The sequence below is a fragment of the Copadichromis virginalis genome, linkage group LG9 (assembly GCF_057382275.1).
Source record: "Copadichromis virginalis isolate Kocher_CV1m ecotype Utaka linkage group LG9, C_Virginalis_male_GT1.1, whole genome shotgun sequence".
In the NCBI taxonomy this organism is placed as follows: domain Eukaryota; kingdom Metazoa; phylum Chordata; class Actinopteri; order Cichliformes; family Cichlidae; genus Copadichromis; species Copadichromis virginalis.
Window position 1 is genome coordinate 20,480,183 of NC_140626.1, and position 18,870 is coordinate 20,499,052.

General features: G+C 43.3%; 1 protein-coding gene across 4 annotated transcripts in view; it reads right to left on the reverse strand.

Moving 5' to 3' along the window:
• The window catches only part of scrib (scribble planar cell polarity protein), an 81,558-nt gene that overhangs the window by 12,562 nt on the left and 50,126 nt on the right, over positions 1–18,870 (reverse strand). For 2 of the 4 annotated variants that reach the window (XM_085468115.1, XM_085468114.1), the window contains exons 17-36: positions 17,622–17,711; positions 17,460–17,537; positions 17,044–17,361; positions 14,856–14,936; positions 13,076–13,315; positions 12,604–12,714; positions 12,212–12,505; positions 11,914–12,102; positions 11,582–11,701; positions 10,314–10,370; positions 9,706–9,762; positions 8,402–8,482; positions 4,555–4,965; positions 4,034–4,105; positions 3,826–3,879; positions 3,308–3,361; positions 2,702–2,824; positions 1,935–2,045; positions 614–664; positions 229–393 (exon numbers count right to left, since the gene is read on the reverse strand). In XM_085468115.1, coding sequence (XP_085324241.1) covers positions 229–393; positions 614–664; positions 1,935–2,045; positions 2,702–2,824; positions 3,308–3,361; positions 3,826–3,879; positions 4,034–4,105; positions 4,555–4,965; positions 8,402–8,482; positions 9,706–9,762; positions 10,314–10,370; positions 11,582–11,701; positions 11,914–12,102; positions 12,212–12,505; positions 12,604–12,714; positions 13,076–13,315; positions 14,856–14,936; positions 17,044–17,361; positions 17,460–17,537; positions 17,622–17,711 — 2,757 coding nt within the window. The remainder of the gene's footprint in view (positions 1–228; positions 394–613; positions 665–1,934; positions 2,046–2,701; positions 2,825–3,307; positions 3,362–3,825; positions 3,880–4,033; positions 4,106–4,554; positions 4,966–8,401; positions 8,483–9,705; positions 9,763–10,313; positions 10,371–11,581; positions 11,702–11,913; positions 12,103–12,211; positions 12,506–12,603; positions 12,715–13,075; positions 13,316–14,855; positions 14,937–17,043; positions 17,362–17,459; positions 17,538–17,621; positions 17,712–18,870) is intronic. The other 2 variants (XM_085468118.1, XM_085468119.1) reach the window with 2 other exon arrangements.

Genomic DNA, 18,870 nt, shown 5'->3' on the forward strand with positions numbered 1-18,870 from the left:
CTTTTCTTGCATCTTTAACGACATCTCAGACCAAGGAGGACGAAAAAAGAACAGCCATAAAATATTACCCAGCACCATTAAGCTGCATCACATCAAATAACTGACGCTCCCAATTCCTGACAGAAGTAGCATAGTTGTCTCCAACCTGTAGGAGCACAGACCCCACCACCGGTCAAGCCAAGCACATGAGCACAGGGATGCTCTAGCTGTGTTGGAGGCGGTGGGTACCTGCAGGTCCATGGAAGGCGTGGAGCGGCGCGGCACTGCTGCAAAGCTCATATACTCACGACGGTCTGATAAGAGGGGTTGCCGAGGGGAGACCTTGCCGGTCAGACCCTCGCCAGCTCCCTCCCGACCATCGGTGTCATCAAACACCTCGTTGTTCAAATCAGGCTGAAAAGGCCACACAGGTCATCACCAGATGATCAGTGCAGCACGCTTTGAGCAGATGTGCAAAGCTACAGCTTCAATACTCACATCTTAAACACCATATTGACCCAAATATAATGAAACTGTAGAGGGGGACTTTTAGAAACTAAATGTCTAGAAACAACTGCTGTCTTTATTTTCTGGTCAACGTGGTACAGCAGACACCTGTGATATGTTTACTCACCTCTGGAGAAGGTTGCTTTGGTTGGAAGTTGTTCCTTGTGCCATAAAGGTCCTGTTGGTAGTGCAAGAAATGAGTGTTAGCAACATGAAGGACACAAAAATGACTCAGGACTGAAATGACTACAGAGGACAGGCAGACCGATTAACAGATACACAGGACGTACAGGAGTCAGCACACCCCCCTGCAATATCACGTCAAATGATTGAAAAGTGTAACTACATTGCTAATAAGATGAACAATGAAAAACAAACACAGAGTGTGATCGCTGAGACAGAACTCAGCACACCTGGGATTTTTAAGGAAGTGAAAACCTTGTTGTCCACTTTGATCACAAGGTGATGCCACAGGTTGCCTCCCACTAGGCCCTGGTGGGAGGCAACTTGTCTCCAGAACAATTGCTATAGTCACAAAGTCTGGTGAAGGTTTGCAAATAACTGTCAGCCGATTTCTAAATACAGACAGAAACTACAGAAAATGTTTTATAAAAATCCCACGATCATGTACATTTGTACATTTAACAGTTCAACTGAGTACTGAACAGCAGCCTTATAACTGCGTTCAATGTGTGCTCTTTTGTTGACATTTAGTGTTTGCATGTTAGGTTAATTATGCTACATAGTTTCAAGAAGACCAAGTTTGGGTGACCTTCATCCCATGAGGCACTTTATGAAGCACCCTGCTGGGTAATAAACCATCTCTATGTACAATTCATCACTAATGTTACAATATATATTTATATTAATTTAGTTTGCAAACCACAACTGGCAAAAACTATTCAGTTAATTTCAATTTAATTTATATAGCATCACATCACAACAATAGTTGCCTCAAGGTGTTAAAGACCCTCCAATAATACAAAGAAAACAGACAAAACCCCAACAATCATATGACCTATAAGGCGCTGATAGACCACCTATGAGCAAGCGGAGAAATTTCCAGCACAACCAGGCTCAGGGAGGCAATCAGTCAGGGATGAAAAACTACTTTGCTAAAGGACAGAGACAATGCACTTTTTAATCATTTGACATTTAAGCGATATTGCACAGGGGTGTAATATATTTTTAAATAAATGTGACTGAATATTGGTACACGAGCCACACATGAACGGATGGATGGATCGAGAGTCAACACCAATATGACAGATGATGGCAACGAAGGCATTCCACACGTCACAGCACGTCACAGGCCCCCCCCAACAAGGCGCAGGCTTCACTTAGCGCAGCCTGCTCCAGTCAGGAGGATGCGGCACGAGACCAACCAGGCAGCACAGCATGCTTGTGTTGTTGTAGTGACCCGGTTGAGTCCGGACAGCACGGCCTACCTGCGGCGGCTCCAGCACTGCCAGTGAGCGAGGCACGGCGGCAAACGCCTTGTATGCCTGCTTGACATTCATGGGAAACTCGTCGGGCGAGGAGGGGGAGGGGGCGCGAGGCTGCAGCGTGGGGAGGGGGTCACGGAGGGAGGGTGGGAGAGGTCGATATGGTAAAGGAGGCGGGGGGGAGGACAGACAGACGGAGACATGGACGAGAGGACAGACTATGAAAAAAACCAGCAACGTTGAAGAAGACTGTGGAGGAGAACAGGTGAAGAGCATGGCAGCTGGTTTCATGTGAGAGAGGAGGGAGTATGCCAAAAAAGACAGACAGTAGGGCTTGGAGAGTTCAAAGCAATGGAAGATTTCTCCCGTCAATGAGCAACTTTATAAAACAATCAGGAAGACGTGAGATGAAATCATAGGTTCATCAGTATTTTCTGATCCACTTGAGCTACTTGCCGATAGAATGAAATGAGCGAGGCGGTTAACTTTTAGGAGTTATCCTGGGTCGAGTCTTCAGGTAGAGCTCAAATAATTACAACCTCAAGATGTGCCCGAGGCTGAACACACTCAGCCCCCCTGTGCACTCAAACACTTCAGATTTGGTTTTAACTTCTTTGGAACCTCATTTGTGTGCCATAATTACCTGTAACTGCTGCACTGTTTTAGTATTATTACTATCATTATTTTTTAGGCTGTATAGTCACAGCATGTGGCACGGACGCCAACAGCAGAGAGAGAGAACAGCCCTACGTGGTGGTGAGGGGTCTTACAGAGGTCTGGGAGTTGAAGGGGGAGGGGCCATGCTGAAAGGGGTTGGGGCTGTGGCCGTCTGGTGTGGCGGGCGAGTTGCTGGGCCGAACACGCCCCACTGGCTGGATGGCACCTGGTCGCGTCTGGAAGGAAAACAAATATTGATAGCAAAATATAAGTGAACTGTTGCTTGAGTTGATGAAGTTTAATTAGAATGAATGAAAAGTGGGTGGAGTTGATGAGTGAAATACATCTGAGCATGTCTGCAGATTTTATAGAACATAATTAACATCAAGCTCCGCCTCCTCCAGAGCTACTTCAGGCATGGCAATTCTGAGCACCTAAAGAGACTTTAAGGGTCTGTTTAGCACTTTAGCATGCATTACTATACTGGCTAGACTGTATGTATGAAATATATATGTTTAGATTTTAGACTTTATTTAACTGTTCCTGGGAAATAATTCCATCACTTTAGCACCCACCTGTATAGTAACCAGTAGGCTATCAAATACAAGACCATAAATAGCTTCATATATGTGGTTAAACGGACACAAACTGGACTCTACTCTTATACTGCAAAATACATCATCCTAAAACAGCTATTTCTGAGCTCTGGAGACACTCACTGATGATGAGGGGTTGTCCTTGACAGTGGGAGTGGAGGTGTAATGAATATTTGCCTGCAACGAAAATTAAAACAAAGCCATGACAATGACACAGAAATGCATGGATCAGCAGCACAGTGAATAAAATCACTAAATGTAAACTTAAGGGGCTTTTTTAGGATGATGCCAGGCCACATAAAGACACTCTTCAGAAAACTCGAAGCTACCAGAGTTTACCTTGAGCTAATATGATCACCAAATGTGGGACAGCGGTCGTAATATGCAACGCAGATTGATAAAGCTCAAGGGGGGAACAAAAACGATCACCCAGTGAGAAGATATTAAGCCATAGCTGGTCAGTAGATCTATTTCTCCAGTCTGCATGAGGCAAACCATGAGTAATCAGCTGGCTGCGGAGAAGCAGTCACATGCTTTTCAGACCACTCAGCTAGTTATGTTTTACTGTCAGAGAGCTCAGAGCAGCGTGAGCTAAAAAAGAAATCCAGGCCAGCGCTGAAAGGGCCGCATGCCCCACTTACGAAGCGGGTCTCCCTGCCTGCACACAGGGAGCTGTTGGAGGAGTGGTGGCTGGGCTAAGGGTGGGAGGAGAGGTCAAAGTGTCAAATACCTCCTCTAAAGAGCTACAAGTGACTCATGGAAAAGGGATAAAAAAAAAAAAAAAATTAAAAAAATTGGTATGAGAGCAGGCGATAAATAATAGAAGAGCTGGGTTTAAGAGCCGCTTACCGGTTGGATAGTAGGAGAGTAAGGGGCTTCCCTGATTGGGCTTTCCGTCCTGGTGAAATCAGAGGAAGGCGCCTGGAAAAACAAAAAGTAAGGACACAAATTTAACAGCCGCTCAGTTTCACTGAAAACACAGAGCAGAAAACAAAACAAAAACAAAAAACTGTTTAGTCCAGCTGTGAATTTACGCCTCCCTAAACATGCGCTTTTCTGTGCCGTGCTCCTTCGTGACCCTCCTCCTCCTCACAGCTGTCGGCTCAGACATTCCAGTCGATCCTCATCACAGACTCACAAATACCTCACGAGGTGCCACAAGCTCTGTGCTCACAGTAAAAACATGCAACTGTTCAGCTGGTTATTATTAAAACAGGATTAATATGAATGAATTGGCCAAAGAGCGTCCTAGAGAGAAAAAAAATTCTTTCACATGAATCATCCAACTGAGAGTATTTATCTCAGAGTGCAGCTTTCTGTTAACACACCATGCTGCCTCCACACCACACTCAGGCGGGCGTCTCTCTTGCCTTGCTGAACAGCCAGGGCTGCAGCTGCCCCTGTCTGCCATAGCCCACCGGAGGCCCCGACAGGATCTGCTCTCCAGGAGGAAGACCTTTTCCTCTGCGATTAGCCACCAAGAAAGGGTTCTCGCTGAAGCAAATCGACTGAGAGTCCACCAGGCACTCCTCTTCTTCAGGTGCAAGGGATGAATTAAGAGGTGTCGTGGAGCCAGTACTCTGGGGGGTGGAGGTCCCATCAGGGGAGAAATGGGATCCTTGAAGATAGCTGGGGTCTGAGTTCAGACTGGAGCTGGACTCAGGGTCCAAGTGGCTGAGGGACTTAGAGGGTTCATCTAAACCAAAGCCTAGGGGCTTTAAAGGAGCTGTGTACTGGGCCTGCACGGGGGCCTCCATAGGATCAGTCAGAGTGACAGAAAACTGCACAGCAGCAGAGGAAAGAGGGGGACAGACAGACAGTAAACCAGTGACAGGAACTCCAGAATACAGAGAAGAAAGGAAGCTGCTCTCAGTTAGATTAAACGACAAAACAAGTTGATTACCACCTCAATTCCCTCCTCACAGGTTTGGCTGTTCTCACTAAAGTTACTGCAGAGACCAAGGGGCACCAATTTCAACAGCAGAAAACTAAATTTGTAACTCTAAAACTTTAACTGTATGTGATCTCAGGTACACTCACTGAACACCCCCCAGGCTAACTGGTTTTTGCAGGTACTGGAAGTGCAATGATCTTCTCTTCATCTTTAATTTCCCTCCAATAGAAGTGCCAACTTAGCAGCTCCATAAAAAACATTAGTGGCCTGTTTGTAGGACTTCAACTATTATTTTCAAAATATTACAGATTAATCTCCCAGTTACAGGTACACCAGATGGGTCATGACTGGTTTATAAACAATAATAAAAATGCCAGTTTTTTAAATTTTAAATGCGTAACTTTTGATAGGATTAAACTTACAGGATAAGATGCACTTATATTGATCAATTCTAACCCTTAAAGCCGCCAATCAAATAGATTTTTCTATTAAATATTTGCTATTAAACCCTAAAAGGACTTTGGATTAGGGCTTAGTCATTTAAGCCCTGCTTTTGATCCTGAACTCATTGTTAGTTAGAAAGAAGTGGATGAAGATGCTGTTTATGGTGAATGACCCAACGGGCCAGTCGTTAGAAGATTAAACTGAATGAAAACACAAAGAAACACATAATTTTCTGCTTGTGTAATGAGATATATATTATATTCATTGTGCTTAAATAGAAGGTTGCATGAATGACTCATTTGTCATCAAAATATTTTAACATTATGACCACAAAAAAAATTAATAAAGATACTAAAACTCGCTTTTTAGGGTCAGCTTGAAACTAATTAAGTACAATCAATACAATATGTGGACACTGAATACGTACATTCATGTAGTATCTGATACATTGTCTAAAACGTGAGATGAGCTCGACAGAGAAGCGTCTTGGTGCTAAAAAAAAAAAGAGTCCCTCGCCTCACTAAATCTTTCCCGAAGCCTTTAAGATACGTTTCCCAGCGGCCATCATTCAAGACTCGCCGCAGCCCACACTCCTAGCATGTGCTTTAAATAAACATTATCAGACCAGTGAGACATTCGGGCTCCAGCACACCTTCAGCTCCTCCTGTACTTAACAGTGACGACTACTGCTCGTGTCACAGCTGAGAGAATACGCAGCTTTTAAACCAACGTTCACTCTGAAACCGAATCTCGGCCATGTTCTGTTTCACATACTTAAGACCTTAAAATCGTTAAAAATCTTCAGGTCAGTTCAGACAAACTGCAGTGGAATTTATCCCACATGGCCTTGACATGTCTGGTGATAATCGAAATAGCCACACTAAGAATACAGCGAGCATTGTGAAGCAGCAAGGCAGCTCTGTACTGTCAGAGTCGGCGCTGCGATGAGGGTCAGCGAGGTGGAATGTGAACGAGTGCCCTTTTGGCACTGACACCGACTGCGAGGGACAGCTGGGGCCCGGCTGTGACAGAGCAAAGTCAGGCTGCTCGTTCGCCGGCATGCCAACGCGCTGAGCTGTCTGGGAAGTCCAAAGCAACCTGGGAACTGAAGCGTTTAAACACTTCAGTCACGGCTTTAAGTGAATGCCATGAATCAGTAACAGAAAGCAGAGTCTGAAGTGCCAGAACAAAATTTATGGAAAATGTTTTCTGTGTAAAATTAAATGACAGCTCCATTAATCAGGATTTGGGATGTCCTTAAAAACCAAATACATATTTACCAATAAAAAGTTTTACTAACAGAAAGTATCAGATTATCTTAAATGACATCTGAATGGGTCTAACACATTTTTAGTCAGGAATTTCTGGAGTACAACACTACTAGTTTTCCCTACTCTAAAAATTTGGATCGGTTAGGGCCGTTAATAGGATACGTTAGGCAACATCACAAAAAATTGATGTCAAATATAAACGTCAAAATTCAACCTTTGTAAACCTGAGTTAAAAATCGGGATGAACTTCTTGGAAAATTCTAGGAATTTGGTTAAACCACCCTTTTTATTTTTATTTTTGAAAGGTTTTATTATGAAGGAACAGTAGAGAGAGGTTGATTTAAACACCAACAAATGGGAAATACAACCCTGTCTTCACACTCAGTTCCAATAAAACAAGGCCCTCTATACATTTATCTATTGGCAGTTTAGCAGGTTGCTCTCAGGTCTGAATCTCAACTTCTTATAAATCACATCTTGTATCACTAATATTTAAGCAGCACCTGTTCTTTTGTTGAAACATTTTTACAACAAAGCGGTGCTATGAAGCACACCCACTTGTGTTTCACCATCAAAATCAGGGCTTATGAGATGCTAACCCCTTCAATTTAAAATATTGGTCCACTATGAGTGTAACTAACCAACAAGCTGTTCTTACAGTACAGTCTGAACAGGACCACGTGTGCAGAGCAGCTCTAGCACACAGAGCAGGAACAGCTGCAGACAATATGTAGGTTAAGTTCTACTCTCACAGGTTACTGAGAAAAAGCCTGTACTGCTGCTAATTTACAACTTTCACACATAGCTGCATTATTAATGCAAATTATTTAACATTTGCTGTTTAAAAAATTTTTTTAAACAACCATATTACAGACAAAATTGGATTAAAATAAGACTGACGAGAGAACAGACAGGACAGAAAGACTCAGAAAAAACAGAAAACAGAGTCGCTTTAAATCTTTAAACTTCCTCCAGTTAAACTCGTTATACTCACTGTAGGACGGTAAAAGCACAGAGCTCTATGTTCACTCAAACGTATTCCCCTTAAGACTGGGAACTCAAACCGAAACACTTGTCTTTTCCTCTTAGGCGACACCCCCCGTCCGCCAGCATCCCACCCACCCGGGAGACTCCATCCAATTCAGAACCAGATGCTGGTTTAAAATATCACAGATAGGCCAGTTGATAGTGGACAGCTGTCCCCTTTCCAGTATCTCACCAGCTCCCCCTCTCGCACTTGCAGAATACAAAGACTGACTTCGGGCTTTGCCTTCTTCCATTCCCAAAATCTTCTGCACTTTTTTCTTTTAGTCTTTCGTTTGTGATTCTTCCCGGATTACTTTAGTCTTCCCGTAAGACTCTTCATTTACTTCTGCTCTTGTTGTGTGTTGTGCAGTCAAGGTTTAGTCTTCAGCAATGTTGACTTGCGGTGAAGATCATGGAGGTGTTAAGTTCTCATAGAGGTCCAGCTGACTGACGCTGGGTCTATTCTGAGCTTTTAAAGAGACTTCCTGCATGGGCCGCTCCCAAAATGCTGACTCAAGAAGACTGCTTTCTTTTTACAAACTCTGAAAAGTAAAAATCAGACAAACATGAAGTAAAACTCACCCTGCTGACCTTCTGCAGACTCGTGGTGGGCAGCGCAGCTAGCGTTTTGTAGTCGAGCTTTAGCGGTCCAGTGCCAATGCTCTGATGGGAAATAAACAGACCCAGAGGTAAGACAGTCTGCACTGAAGTTTAGTTTACAAAGAGCAGGTGGTCACATAACAAATACAAGAAATCAAGCGAAAGATCAATACTGGCACTTTCTGTATGTCTCACTGTGAGTGATTTTCCTACTCTATAGTCTTAAAAGTTTTCCAGCTGTGCATGACAATTTAAACACATGTAATTGATGTCTAATATCAAAGGAAACCTCAGGGTTGTTGCATAATCTATCATTATATGTAGACTAGACGATCAAATATGTTCAGCTGAAATAGCAGCTGTAAAAGTTTTATAAAGCTTAAATAAGCCTTCAAATCTGTGGATTGGGTTATTGTTTGATCAGTACGTGAAATAGCACAGCTCCACAAATAATGTTAACAGCTATAATATCCTTCTGCGGAAAAAGGTAGCAACCCTCAGACTAGCATCAGCCTTTTAGAGCTGAAACAGCTTCGTATAGGAGTTTTATTTCCATTAAATTTGCTTTTTTTATAGCAATACTTTTTTTTTTCCTTTCATAACACTACATCTCTTCTTTCTGAGACATTTCTTGTTGGATTTCCAGTGTGATTAAAGTCATTTACCTTACCTAGAGTTCAATTTAATGAGTGGGCAACGGCTGCTCAGTCCCTCATACCAAAAAGTGCTTCACAGTCAGTATTTGACCTCACTCACAGTAGATTTTCCTTAAAGTGAAACGCTTTAGTTTAAATGTTTAGAGATCTTTTTTTAAAGCGCTTTTTTAAAGATGCTGAAGAGCAAAGAGAAATCCAGAACTCAGATGAGGTTTAATAAGCCTAATTCCAGGGTTTTTAAATCACCTGCACTGATCTGGAACTCCTGACTCTAAATGTATAAATGTGAACGTTTCATAAATCTAAGGGTGGTTTTTCCATGAGATTGAGTTGTTTTTAAGGATTTAAATTTTTTAAAAATTGAAACTAAAAGTCAAAAAGAAGACTGGGAATTTCCTCTTTTTTCCTTTAGGAGCTGCTTCAATTATGATTTAAGTGTTTGTACCCTTTGTTTGGTTACATTTGCAGGTGGACACTTATCAGGGCACCTCCAGCACAACTATTCCAATTTAAAGTGGGTCCCTTAAAAAAAGAAAATGTATAAAAGTTTAAGACACATTTATTTAGCATTTGTGTCTAAACTGCAGACAGGAAGTTCACCCGAGGACCTGCTGATGAGGAGTATCTCACCTCAGTCTCCTCTTCTAGCAGGCGAGTTGCCTCCTCACGCTCCAAGCGCATTCGCTCCTTCACCAAGAGAGGAAGGGGAGGAAGAGGAGAAGTACAGAGGGGAAGACACACAGTCACACACAGCCACACAGTAATGCGATGAGGGTTGAAATAAAGAGGAAGACGAGGAAAGTAGTGTTAGAGAGAAGAGAAACAACAGTGAGGAAAGTGGTATGGAGATGGAATGATTGGATGATTTTGGATCATACATAACGCACCAAAGGTAGAGGATAGGTGAAAAAAAGAAACAGAAGGGAAAGAAAGGATAGAACCCACACACATTAAAAAGTATTCTATTCATCGGCTATAGGAGCAGAAAAAGCATGCAAGGTGGGACATTGCAGGAACAGTTCTGTCAAACATGATGCCCACACAGGGTGCAGAGGGGAAGCTTCATTCACCCGGTAACAGGCAAACGTGAGGATGTGACTCTAACTCCACCCTGCAGACCCAGTATAATTTCTTTTCAGCTATACTGCCACAGAAAAACTGAGTTTTCTTGCATTGATTCATCTTCATCAATCTGCTCTCTATCTTTCCCAAAACAAATGATTTTCAATTTCACTTACCACTTTCTCCATCTCTTCTCGCTCCCACTGTGATGTCTCTCTCACCATCTCAGACTCCTGACGAAGACCAACATTTAACCTTACAATGCTAAAAGCTACTGTTCATCATGTAAAGCTCAGCAGAGGCAATTCAGTTTCTGTAAATAAGCCCTGGCAAACGTGGTTACGGCTAAACGTGTGCAGAGAAACAGCAGAAACATGGCATTCAATAAACCAGCAGACCCTGCATTCCTTTAGAACGGGCAGCCTCCCAAAAACTAATCTGGACAAAACAAACAACTGGGCTGGCGCATTCTGGCCGCTCCGATAGAAAGATGGGTACGTGCGGCGTGCATGCCCAGAATGAGTAAATCTGTACAACTCCACTTGCTAACACCAAACTGCTGTGGAAGCACTGTGCTGGTGTGGCAGAATTGCTGAATAAAACATCCGATTCACAGGTTGCGCTGAATGGCAGCGGCTTTGGTTAGTACACCAGCTTTGCACTGCACTTATGTGGATCTGCTGGATCTTTAAGGAGCCTCAAAAGTGCATTCTGCATGTTAAAATCAACACCATCAGTACCTGACCTTAAGTACATCAGTGATAGCAATGTAATGAAAAAATGAAGCTCATGCACAAGTGAAAAAATCTGCAGCTTCTCAAGCAGCAAAATGAACTTCAAATCATAGACCATATATTAAAGAATGAAGCCACTGTGTTGCCACCAGATGGTTAGTGAATCCTGCTGTGAAGGCGCAGGATGTTTGGAAGCTGGAGTTAAAGAGTGAGTCGAAACTGAGGGACACTGCATGGTTATAACGTAGCAATGCATCTGAAGCATGTCCTGCTTCATTATCCTAATTTATGATTCTATTGGAAGCATAATTTGGTAGGTGCGCATTATGCGCCATTGCCTGTTTATTCATCACGGAGTATTTGGAGACAAGTGTGTGTCTTCTATGCAAACTAGAGGCAACCACACCAATCTGGTAGTGACTAAAACGATAACAACAAGGTTAAAGGTTTTGTTCAATGCCCTCTTTGAAATCGATTTCACATGGCATAAGCCAGTAACCTCGCTCAGATCTACCAACTCTAGATCTGAGCGACTGTGGTCTTAGCAGATAACACTCTGCCCTCTCATCCATATAAGTTCACTTTTAGATTCACCAGCTAAACCGCTAAACTTTGAGCGTAAGGAGTGCAAAAATCAATGTTGTAGTGGCCATCTTTTATATATAGTTTATGTATAGAAGTTAAAATGTACACTTGTAGTAAAAACACACCTTCTGTATTATTTCCATCTCCTCTGGGCTCAGGTCTCGGTCTATAGAAGAGATGCTCTCCATACTGTTCTTTCGCACAATACCGGTTGCAAATGGGTTGGCAATGATACCCGGAGATGCCTGAAAACCAACACAGAGTACAGTTTAAACCTTTGAAAATGGAGATGTTTTTAACTGAAAGCTATAGTTCTACTTAAACACTCAAGCCAGGTACATGATAAAAGGGAATATACATTAGCTGATATAAAGACAGAACGATCAGAGGTTTGGTAAGTTCCTGCTGTACATAATAAACTGTACATATCCAAATCTGACTGTTCATGCCATCTCACCTCCACTGCAGCCACTTTGCCAGGGTCAAAGCCATCACAAACCAGCATGACCAGAGAGTCCCCGACAGCACGGAGCACTCGCACCGCCTCCGTGTGCGTCATCCCCAGCAGGCTGTGGTTGTTCACCTCGAGAATTCGCATGCCAACCTGCAGTCGCCCGTCCCTTGCCGCTGCGCCGGTCGAACTTACCTGCAGAAAACAGTCAAAAATGTGAGCATGTTCACATTTCTCATGTTGATAATAACCTCAATTAAAGCTGAGTCGTGCCAAGATGTGTTGCTTTGGATTGCTAAAGAACCTTTGAGATGAAGATGCCCTCATCTGTGGGGTCGAAAGGATTTCCAGCATGACCCTTGGCCCCTCCGCGAATGCTGATACCAAGTTTCTCTCCAGGCTGCTTCTGGATCATGATTTCCTGCATTCCCGGCGGTGAAGGGTCCCGCCGTACCAACATACGGATCTCCTGCTTGTTGGCCAGCAAGGCCCGCACAGCTTCCTGGTGTGTGGCATGTCGCAGGTCAATGCTGTTCACCTCTAATATCCGGTCGCCAACACGGAGCCCACATTGACTTGCCAACCCATGAGGAATCACCTGAAGAAATGAGGTGAAGTCACGGAGTCATGCAACAGGAGATGTCAGTCACTTTCAGGAGATGAAAGTGTAAGAATACACCTGTTTTACAGTAATACCTTTGAAATGAACACCCCAGGTTCATTGATACCAAAAGGGTGGCTGGCATGGTCGCTGCCTCCTACAATACTCAGGCCTAGAGGGCCTCCAGACTTCACCAGGGTAACTTCCTGTTAGGATTAGGTTAGATTGGCTTTACCAGAAGATTTGAAAAATAATTTAAAGCCTGAATGTAAAGACGACGACTCAAACATCACAAGTCAAATCTACATCTGTTATAGTCTAATAAATATCAAAAACAACTTTCTATTTAACAACACCATTAGTGCTTTATTGACAGCTACTAACTACTCAAGCCTTCATACCATACACCATCTTCTCTGGAACTGGACAGCAATAAGGATAAGGCGAGGCCACATAAACAAGCATTAACACTGAGTGCTTCAATGACGTTTCTACAGCAATGGCTACTAAAACGACTAAACAAAAACCAAAACTATTCGACACACAAGTCAGTCCTCGAATTCTCACCTCGATGGGATACTCGTCCTCCATCCGGCTCAGATGGTTCCCGAGGCTTTCCTCGTCCTGGTCTGGAGAATCTGATGGTTCTGGGGGTGGAGGGGAGTGGGCTCGTGCCCGGGTCTGACCTGGAGAGCCCCCTGGTGCATTCAAGTCACGCTCCACCAGGAGGGCGATGGTGGGGGAGGTGCCGGTAAGGAGCGCTACTGCCTGGTCATGCCTGGCCTCTGTCATGTCTACACCATTGATCTGGATTCACAGTAAAACCAACCGCGGAGGGTGTCAGCCCACCAGGACGCTCCCACTGGTCATTTGCTACTCATAGGATGAATATTTGACAACAAACCCAGCCTGCCAACAGTCGTTTCTCATCGCTCTCTCCATTCATTACCCAAAATGAAAACTGAATGTTTAAGTTCTAAACCGATCTGATTTGTAATTCTGAGATTTTTCAAGTGCACCAAAGCGAGTTATTTAAAGAAGAACCAAACACCTACACAAAGCAGCGAGATCTTATACGGAAAGTGAGGGGTGCTGCAGGCAATTTAAGATGGCAGAGCGTCCCTGAGGGAGAAAAGCTGCAAGCAAGCAGAACTATTTTTCGTCAAACTGCCTGAAGTGAGCTCATGAATGCCCATGCTGCTATCTTTTCATGTAATCAGTTCAGCACTTCTTGCCTTTGTTTACTTAAAACTTCAGTGGAAGTGCGTAGCTTCTCCAAAATTGATCTTAAGTCCACAAAGGCAACAAGAAGTCGTCAGACACCACAGATTAACCATTTCATTACTGTTTATGTGTGTTTTAGGATCAAATAAATAGGGGTAGCTTTTAGGCATGCAGTCTAGTCCAAAGTGACAAGCAGAGGTCGGCACAGACCCGACAGTACCAGCTCTTACCACGGGCTGACACACTGCAGCTCCTGCTGTTGTGGTAACTCGTGTTCCACAAAATCAGCAGAGCAACAGGCTCAGCCCACTCCACCCCCAACACCATACCCACCACCAAGCAGGCAAGGAGATGTACTCAATGCATTAGTGAGCATGCACAACAGGAGAGCGTGAGAGAGGAAAAGAGAACCAAAGAGAAGCCAATGAAAGAAAAGAGGAAACCCAGAAAGAAGGCAAAGAGGACCATTCAGGAAGCTTTTCTGTGATTACAGAGAGCAGGAAGTGCAGTAAAGAAACAGATCTGATCATCATCAGTTCATTTACAGTAAATAACAAAGTGTGCAAATGTGCATGTGACCAGACAAAAACATGCGACAGAAGAGTTGCTAATACGCAGAAAGATACGGGAGCACAAAGCAAAGCTTGGAGTGGGATGAAAAGAAAGATCATGCAAAGGCTAAATGTTTTAATATTTAACTAAAGCAAATAAAAAATCTTCATCGAATCCAAATAGAGAATGACTTTCATATGAGGACCGTATCACTAACTCATGGACGTGATGTGTGAGATTTTGATGAGATAACCTTAATTCATATGCTCAGGATGGAAACACCATGTCAGTCACACAAAGCCTAAAACTGACTTATGAAAGCAGTGATGCTGGCACAAATGACACAGTTTCACAACAAAAATGGAACAAAATGCAACAAAAATGTCAAAAAGTAAATGCCGCATTTACCAGATGTAGGAAAAATGTTGTATCGCTGTTATTCTCACAACACAAAAACGATACCTAATTGTTTGGGATTCATGTCTAAACTTATTCCTGTTTGTAAAGAAAGCCCTGCTTTGATCACAGTCAACACTACAGTGTCCAGATGGAGAAGGATGGTAGTACTCACAGAGATCACCCTGTCGCCCACACGCAGCGTGCTGTCTTTGTGTGCCGCTCCGCCCTCTGCGATTCGAGAGATGTAGATTCCCTAAAACAAAACAAGACAAGGACGACTACTGATTTAAAACATTTCTGCACATTTGTAGATAACTTATTTTTTACTCAAACATTCTCATATACTGCAACTAACAACGGCATCATTCCGAACGATGGCTACAACAAACCACAGACCTATATGTAAACGCTCGCACTGAAAGAAAAACTGAATTTGTTTTCATGACTGCTGCAAAATTGACATAGTTCGACACATTAGCAGCCCACACTGCCAGACAACACACAAACAACCTCTACATATAACTGATTAACAGGTCAGCGCCAAATAGTTAAAACGCATTAAAAGCCTCGACTGCCAGCAGCTCGTTACAAAGTACGAGCGCTGAAACGCTGTCCCCTTTGCTCAGACACATTACACCGTTTGTACACCAATAAAAACCCAGCCTAGCTGCCAGCCTGTCCCACATGAACAGAATGTGTAAACAAATGCATGTGCAAAGTCTAGTGCACCAATTCACATCCACCAGGTGAGTCACTGCATCCACTTCAAAAGGCTTTTTGAAAGGGAGGAAAGACTTACAGTCAGACCCGCTTAAACCTTATGTTTATGACTCCTTCCCTCTTTGTGGGCTCCTGGAGCTGCTCGAGCTGCAGAGCAGCAGTGTGCTGGCCCAAATATACATATCCAAATTACAGCAGGCCTATCGAGTGTCGAGGCTGGCTATTCATATCGGCGTCTCCCAGGAGATGACTGTAAGCGCTGTGGCCAGAATAGACGGCGTTAAAAGACAGATTCGCTCTGACTGAGACTGTTACTGCAAACATGTGACTTCACTTCCTAACTTTCAAACCACACTTTTTGAAAACCCTTTTATTGATAGTATGAGGCACTGTCTGCAGTTTTGGATGTTTTTTTAAAATGTCTTTTTCCTCTATTCCCTTCTTCATTCCCCAGATTTGGACATTGACAGAAGGTTGCATACATCACACGAGTAAAATAAAGCAGCCATCACATCTCAATCTGAGGAACCAAACAACTCCCTCAAAGAACTGAGTCAGTTCAATGAAGTATTGTGTTAAATCATCTAAAGATGAATGACAGGAATACTTCTGTAATGCCATTTAACTGATTCAAACAGAGGACGCTCTGCTTGGATGTTTACACAAACTTGCATAATGAACTACAACATGATACAGATCTCAGACAAACATCTGTCCCTTGTGCTGCTTATTTTAACATCAGACATGACACTGTGATCTGATAGTCTCCTATCAGGCTAAATAAAACTCAGTTAAATATAAATTACTCTTACTTTTAAGGTTTACTTAACTATAATTTCAGTGGGCAGGTCAACTACGAGGGAGGTGTTTGATATGGGAGTAAAAGATGCTGCTGGGTGGAAAATGATGGGATGGTAAATACATAAGAGGGTCACCTTGGCAACAAGAGGCCTGGACTCTTACAGTAGTGCCCAAGTTTCAGCTACAGAAGCAAAGCAAATCAATCGCTTCACATGCAGACAGGGCTTACCAGGTGTTGGGAACAATCCACAACCATTATTCTAAGTATGGATTAATCTATCAGTTATGTTCTCAATAATTTAGCTGGCATTCATGCATATCAACAGAGAAATACACGGCAAACACACTTGAAACAGCTAAATCATTTACCCGCTCAGAACTGGTTGTAGTATGACAACAAAAAGTGCACCATAGACGGACAGATGCCTTTTCCACGTACAGCAGTTGATCAATAAATGGTTGTAAGCAGACGGCAACATGATGGTCAATCCACAAAGACAGATTAACGTAACCGCAGCCTGTTTTTCTACATATCAACATTTTTATTCCATTTGCGAATAAATTCTGCCTCATCTGTCACATAATGAATTTAATGTCTGTACTGTCACAACCGACACCTCTCTGCCTCTGATGTCAGCACTATGAACTTTATGATGTGTATCTGACAGCTCAATATAAGAAGTGATCTTCAGAGGATGAGAAAAAGGTGGATAGGCTTTCCCTTAGTGATAGGGTGAGGAGTTCAGTCATTTGGGAGGGGCTCAGAGTCGAGCCGCGGCTCCTCCACATCGAAAGGAGCCAGCTGAGGCTCTTTTATTTCTTTTCTTTTCTTTCCTCACCGTGTCCCCTGTGCGGTACGCCGTGGAGCCTTTCCCCCCTGCGATGCTGAATCCCAGCCCCTTGTCATTACGGATGAGGCAGGTGGAGAACCGCTGCCTCGGCCCGCTTGGACTGTTCTCCAAGTTAAAGGCAAGGCCGCTGCTCCGCCTCTCCCGTGGGAAGTAGTCATCCTCGGGCCTAAGCGGTGTGGTGGTGATGGCGTTCTCTGGTTCCACCATGCGCTCCCGCAGCACTGTCATGGAAACTGTAGCACCGGAGCTGCGGAGAGCTTCCACTGCTGTGTGATGCTCAGCTTCGTGGAGGTCCACTCCATTTACCTGAGACAAGGAGATTGTTTGTTTTCTGTTTAACAAAACAAACAAAACACTCTTCTAGTCACCCTCCCTGTCACACACACAGACATGCAGATGTTTACCTCCAGCAGTTTGTCTCCCACTTTAACTCCAGCTCTGGCTGCAGGACCCTCTTCAGACACTCTGGAGATGAAGATTCCCTAAAAGCAACCAAACATTAACACAGTCAGTCTGTGACCTCAAATACTTCCAAACCTAAACAAACCCCAGGTACCCAGCCCTACCTCGTCATCTCCTTTGTAAGGCGTGGATCCTTTTCCACCAGCAATGCTGATGCCCAGGCCGCCTGTTTGTCGCACGATGGTGAGGGTGTGCTGCAAGTTGAGGACGGGGGAGTCAACAATACTGGGAGTGAAAACCCATAAAAAGCCTACTCATCTTAGGGCAGATTAAGAGGAAAACGAGCCCACGGCGATTTACTTTGTTTTGTTTGGGTTTATACAGGGTGTATCAAAAAGAATTATCTGATTTTGAAAGGCTACATTTTTTAAGTAATGGACAGAGAAAGAACCATGTGGTAAATTTTTAAAATGCATGAATATAAAGTTTTATGCAAAGCTTGCAGTGTCAAGTGCTCAATGTGCCTCCCTCCGGACGCATGGTAAATGTCCATGACATAGCCAAACTCCTTCCATACTTTAGTGAGCATTGTCTGGAGTCAGTGCTGTTGTTATGCTACCTACCGGCAACCACATGAAACTCACGAATGTGCTCTTACTCACGGTACGTGTTTCGATAGTTGATCGGTGAACAGCTGCAGGTTTAAAGCACTTTAAAATTGGATGATTCTTTTTGATGAACCCTGTATTTTAAGTCGTGGGTAACCTCTTTCAGCAAGAAGGTGGCGTCAATCAGTGCTGCACCCTTTGTTTTTGCTGATGGATAAACGCTGACTTCAGTGTCAGTTTATGGGCCTATGCCAGTTTAAATGGGAGGCAGATGGCTTTGTGTTTGCCTGAATTTGATTTAAAGCACGAACAAAAAGTTTGACCCAAATCATCCACCAATTAACCAATGAACTGACATGGGACATGAATTCTAACACACTGTGTAAAAATGCTTCAGCTGGACTCAGTGAGACCAACATTTTTCCCAAAACAAAGTGTATTATGTATGAATTGGAGTGTAGACTTGTGTACATTATGCATACTTGCAGGCCATGCAAAAAGGGGAGGAATGGAGACAAATGAGGTACAGATGGAAGGAAGTAACAGACAACAGTTTTAAGTGCCCTAAAGGTGGAGTCCTTGCTTTGAGACTCCAGTGTTGCTCAGTGTGACAAGAGCGAGAACAAATGTTTCTTGCAAATTTTCATCACCCACACTAAACATACTAAATGTACCGATATACAGTGAATCATGCAAAAAATAAAATGTAGATGGAGGGAATAAACAAAAACAAAAGCAAATCTGAAACAAGCTCTTTCTTGCACTTGAAATAACAGCCATGTGTTACAGATTTACACAATCAAAA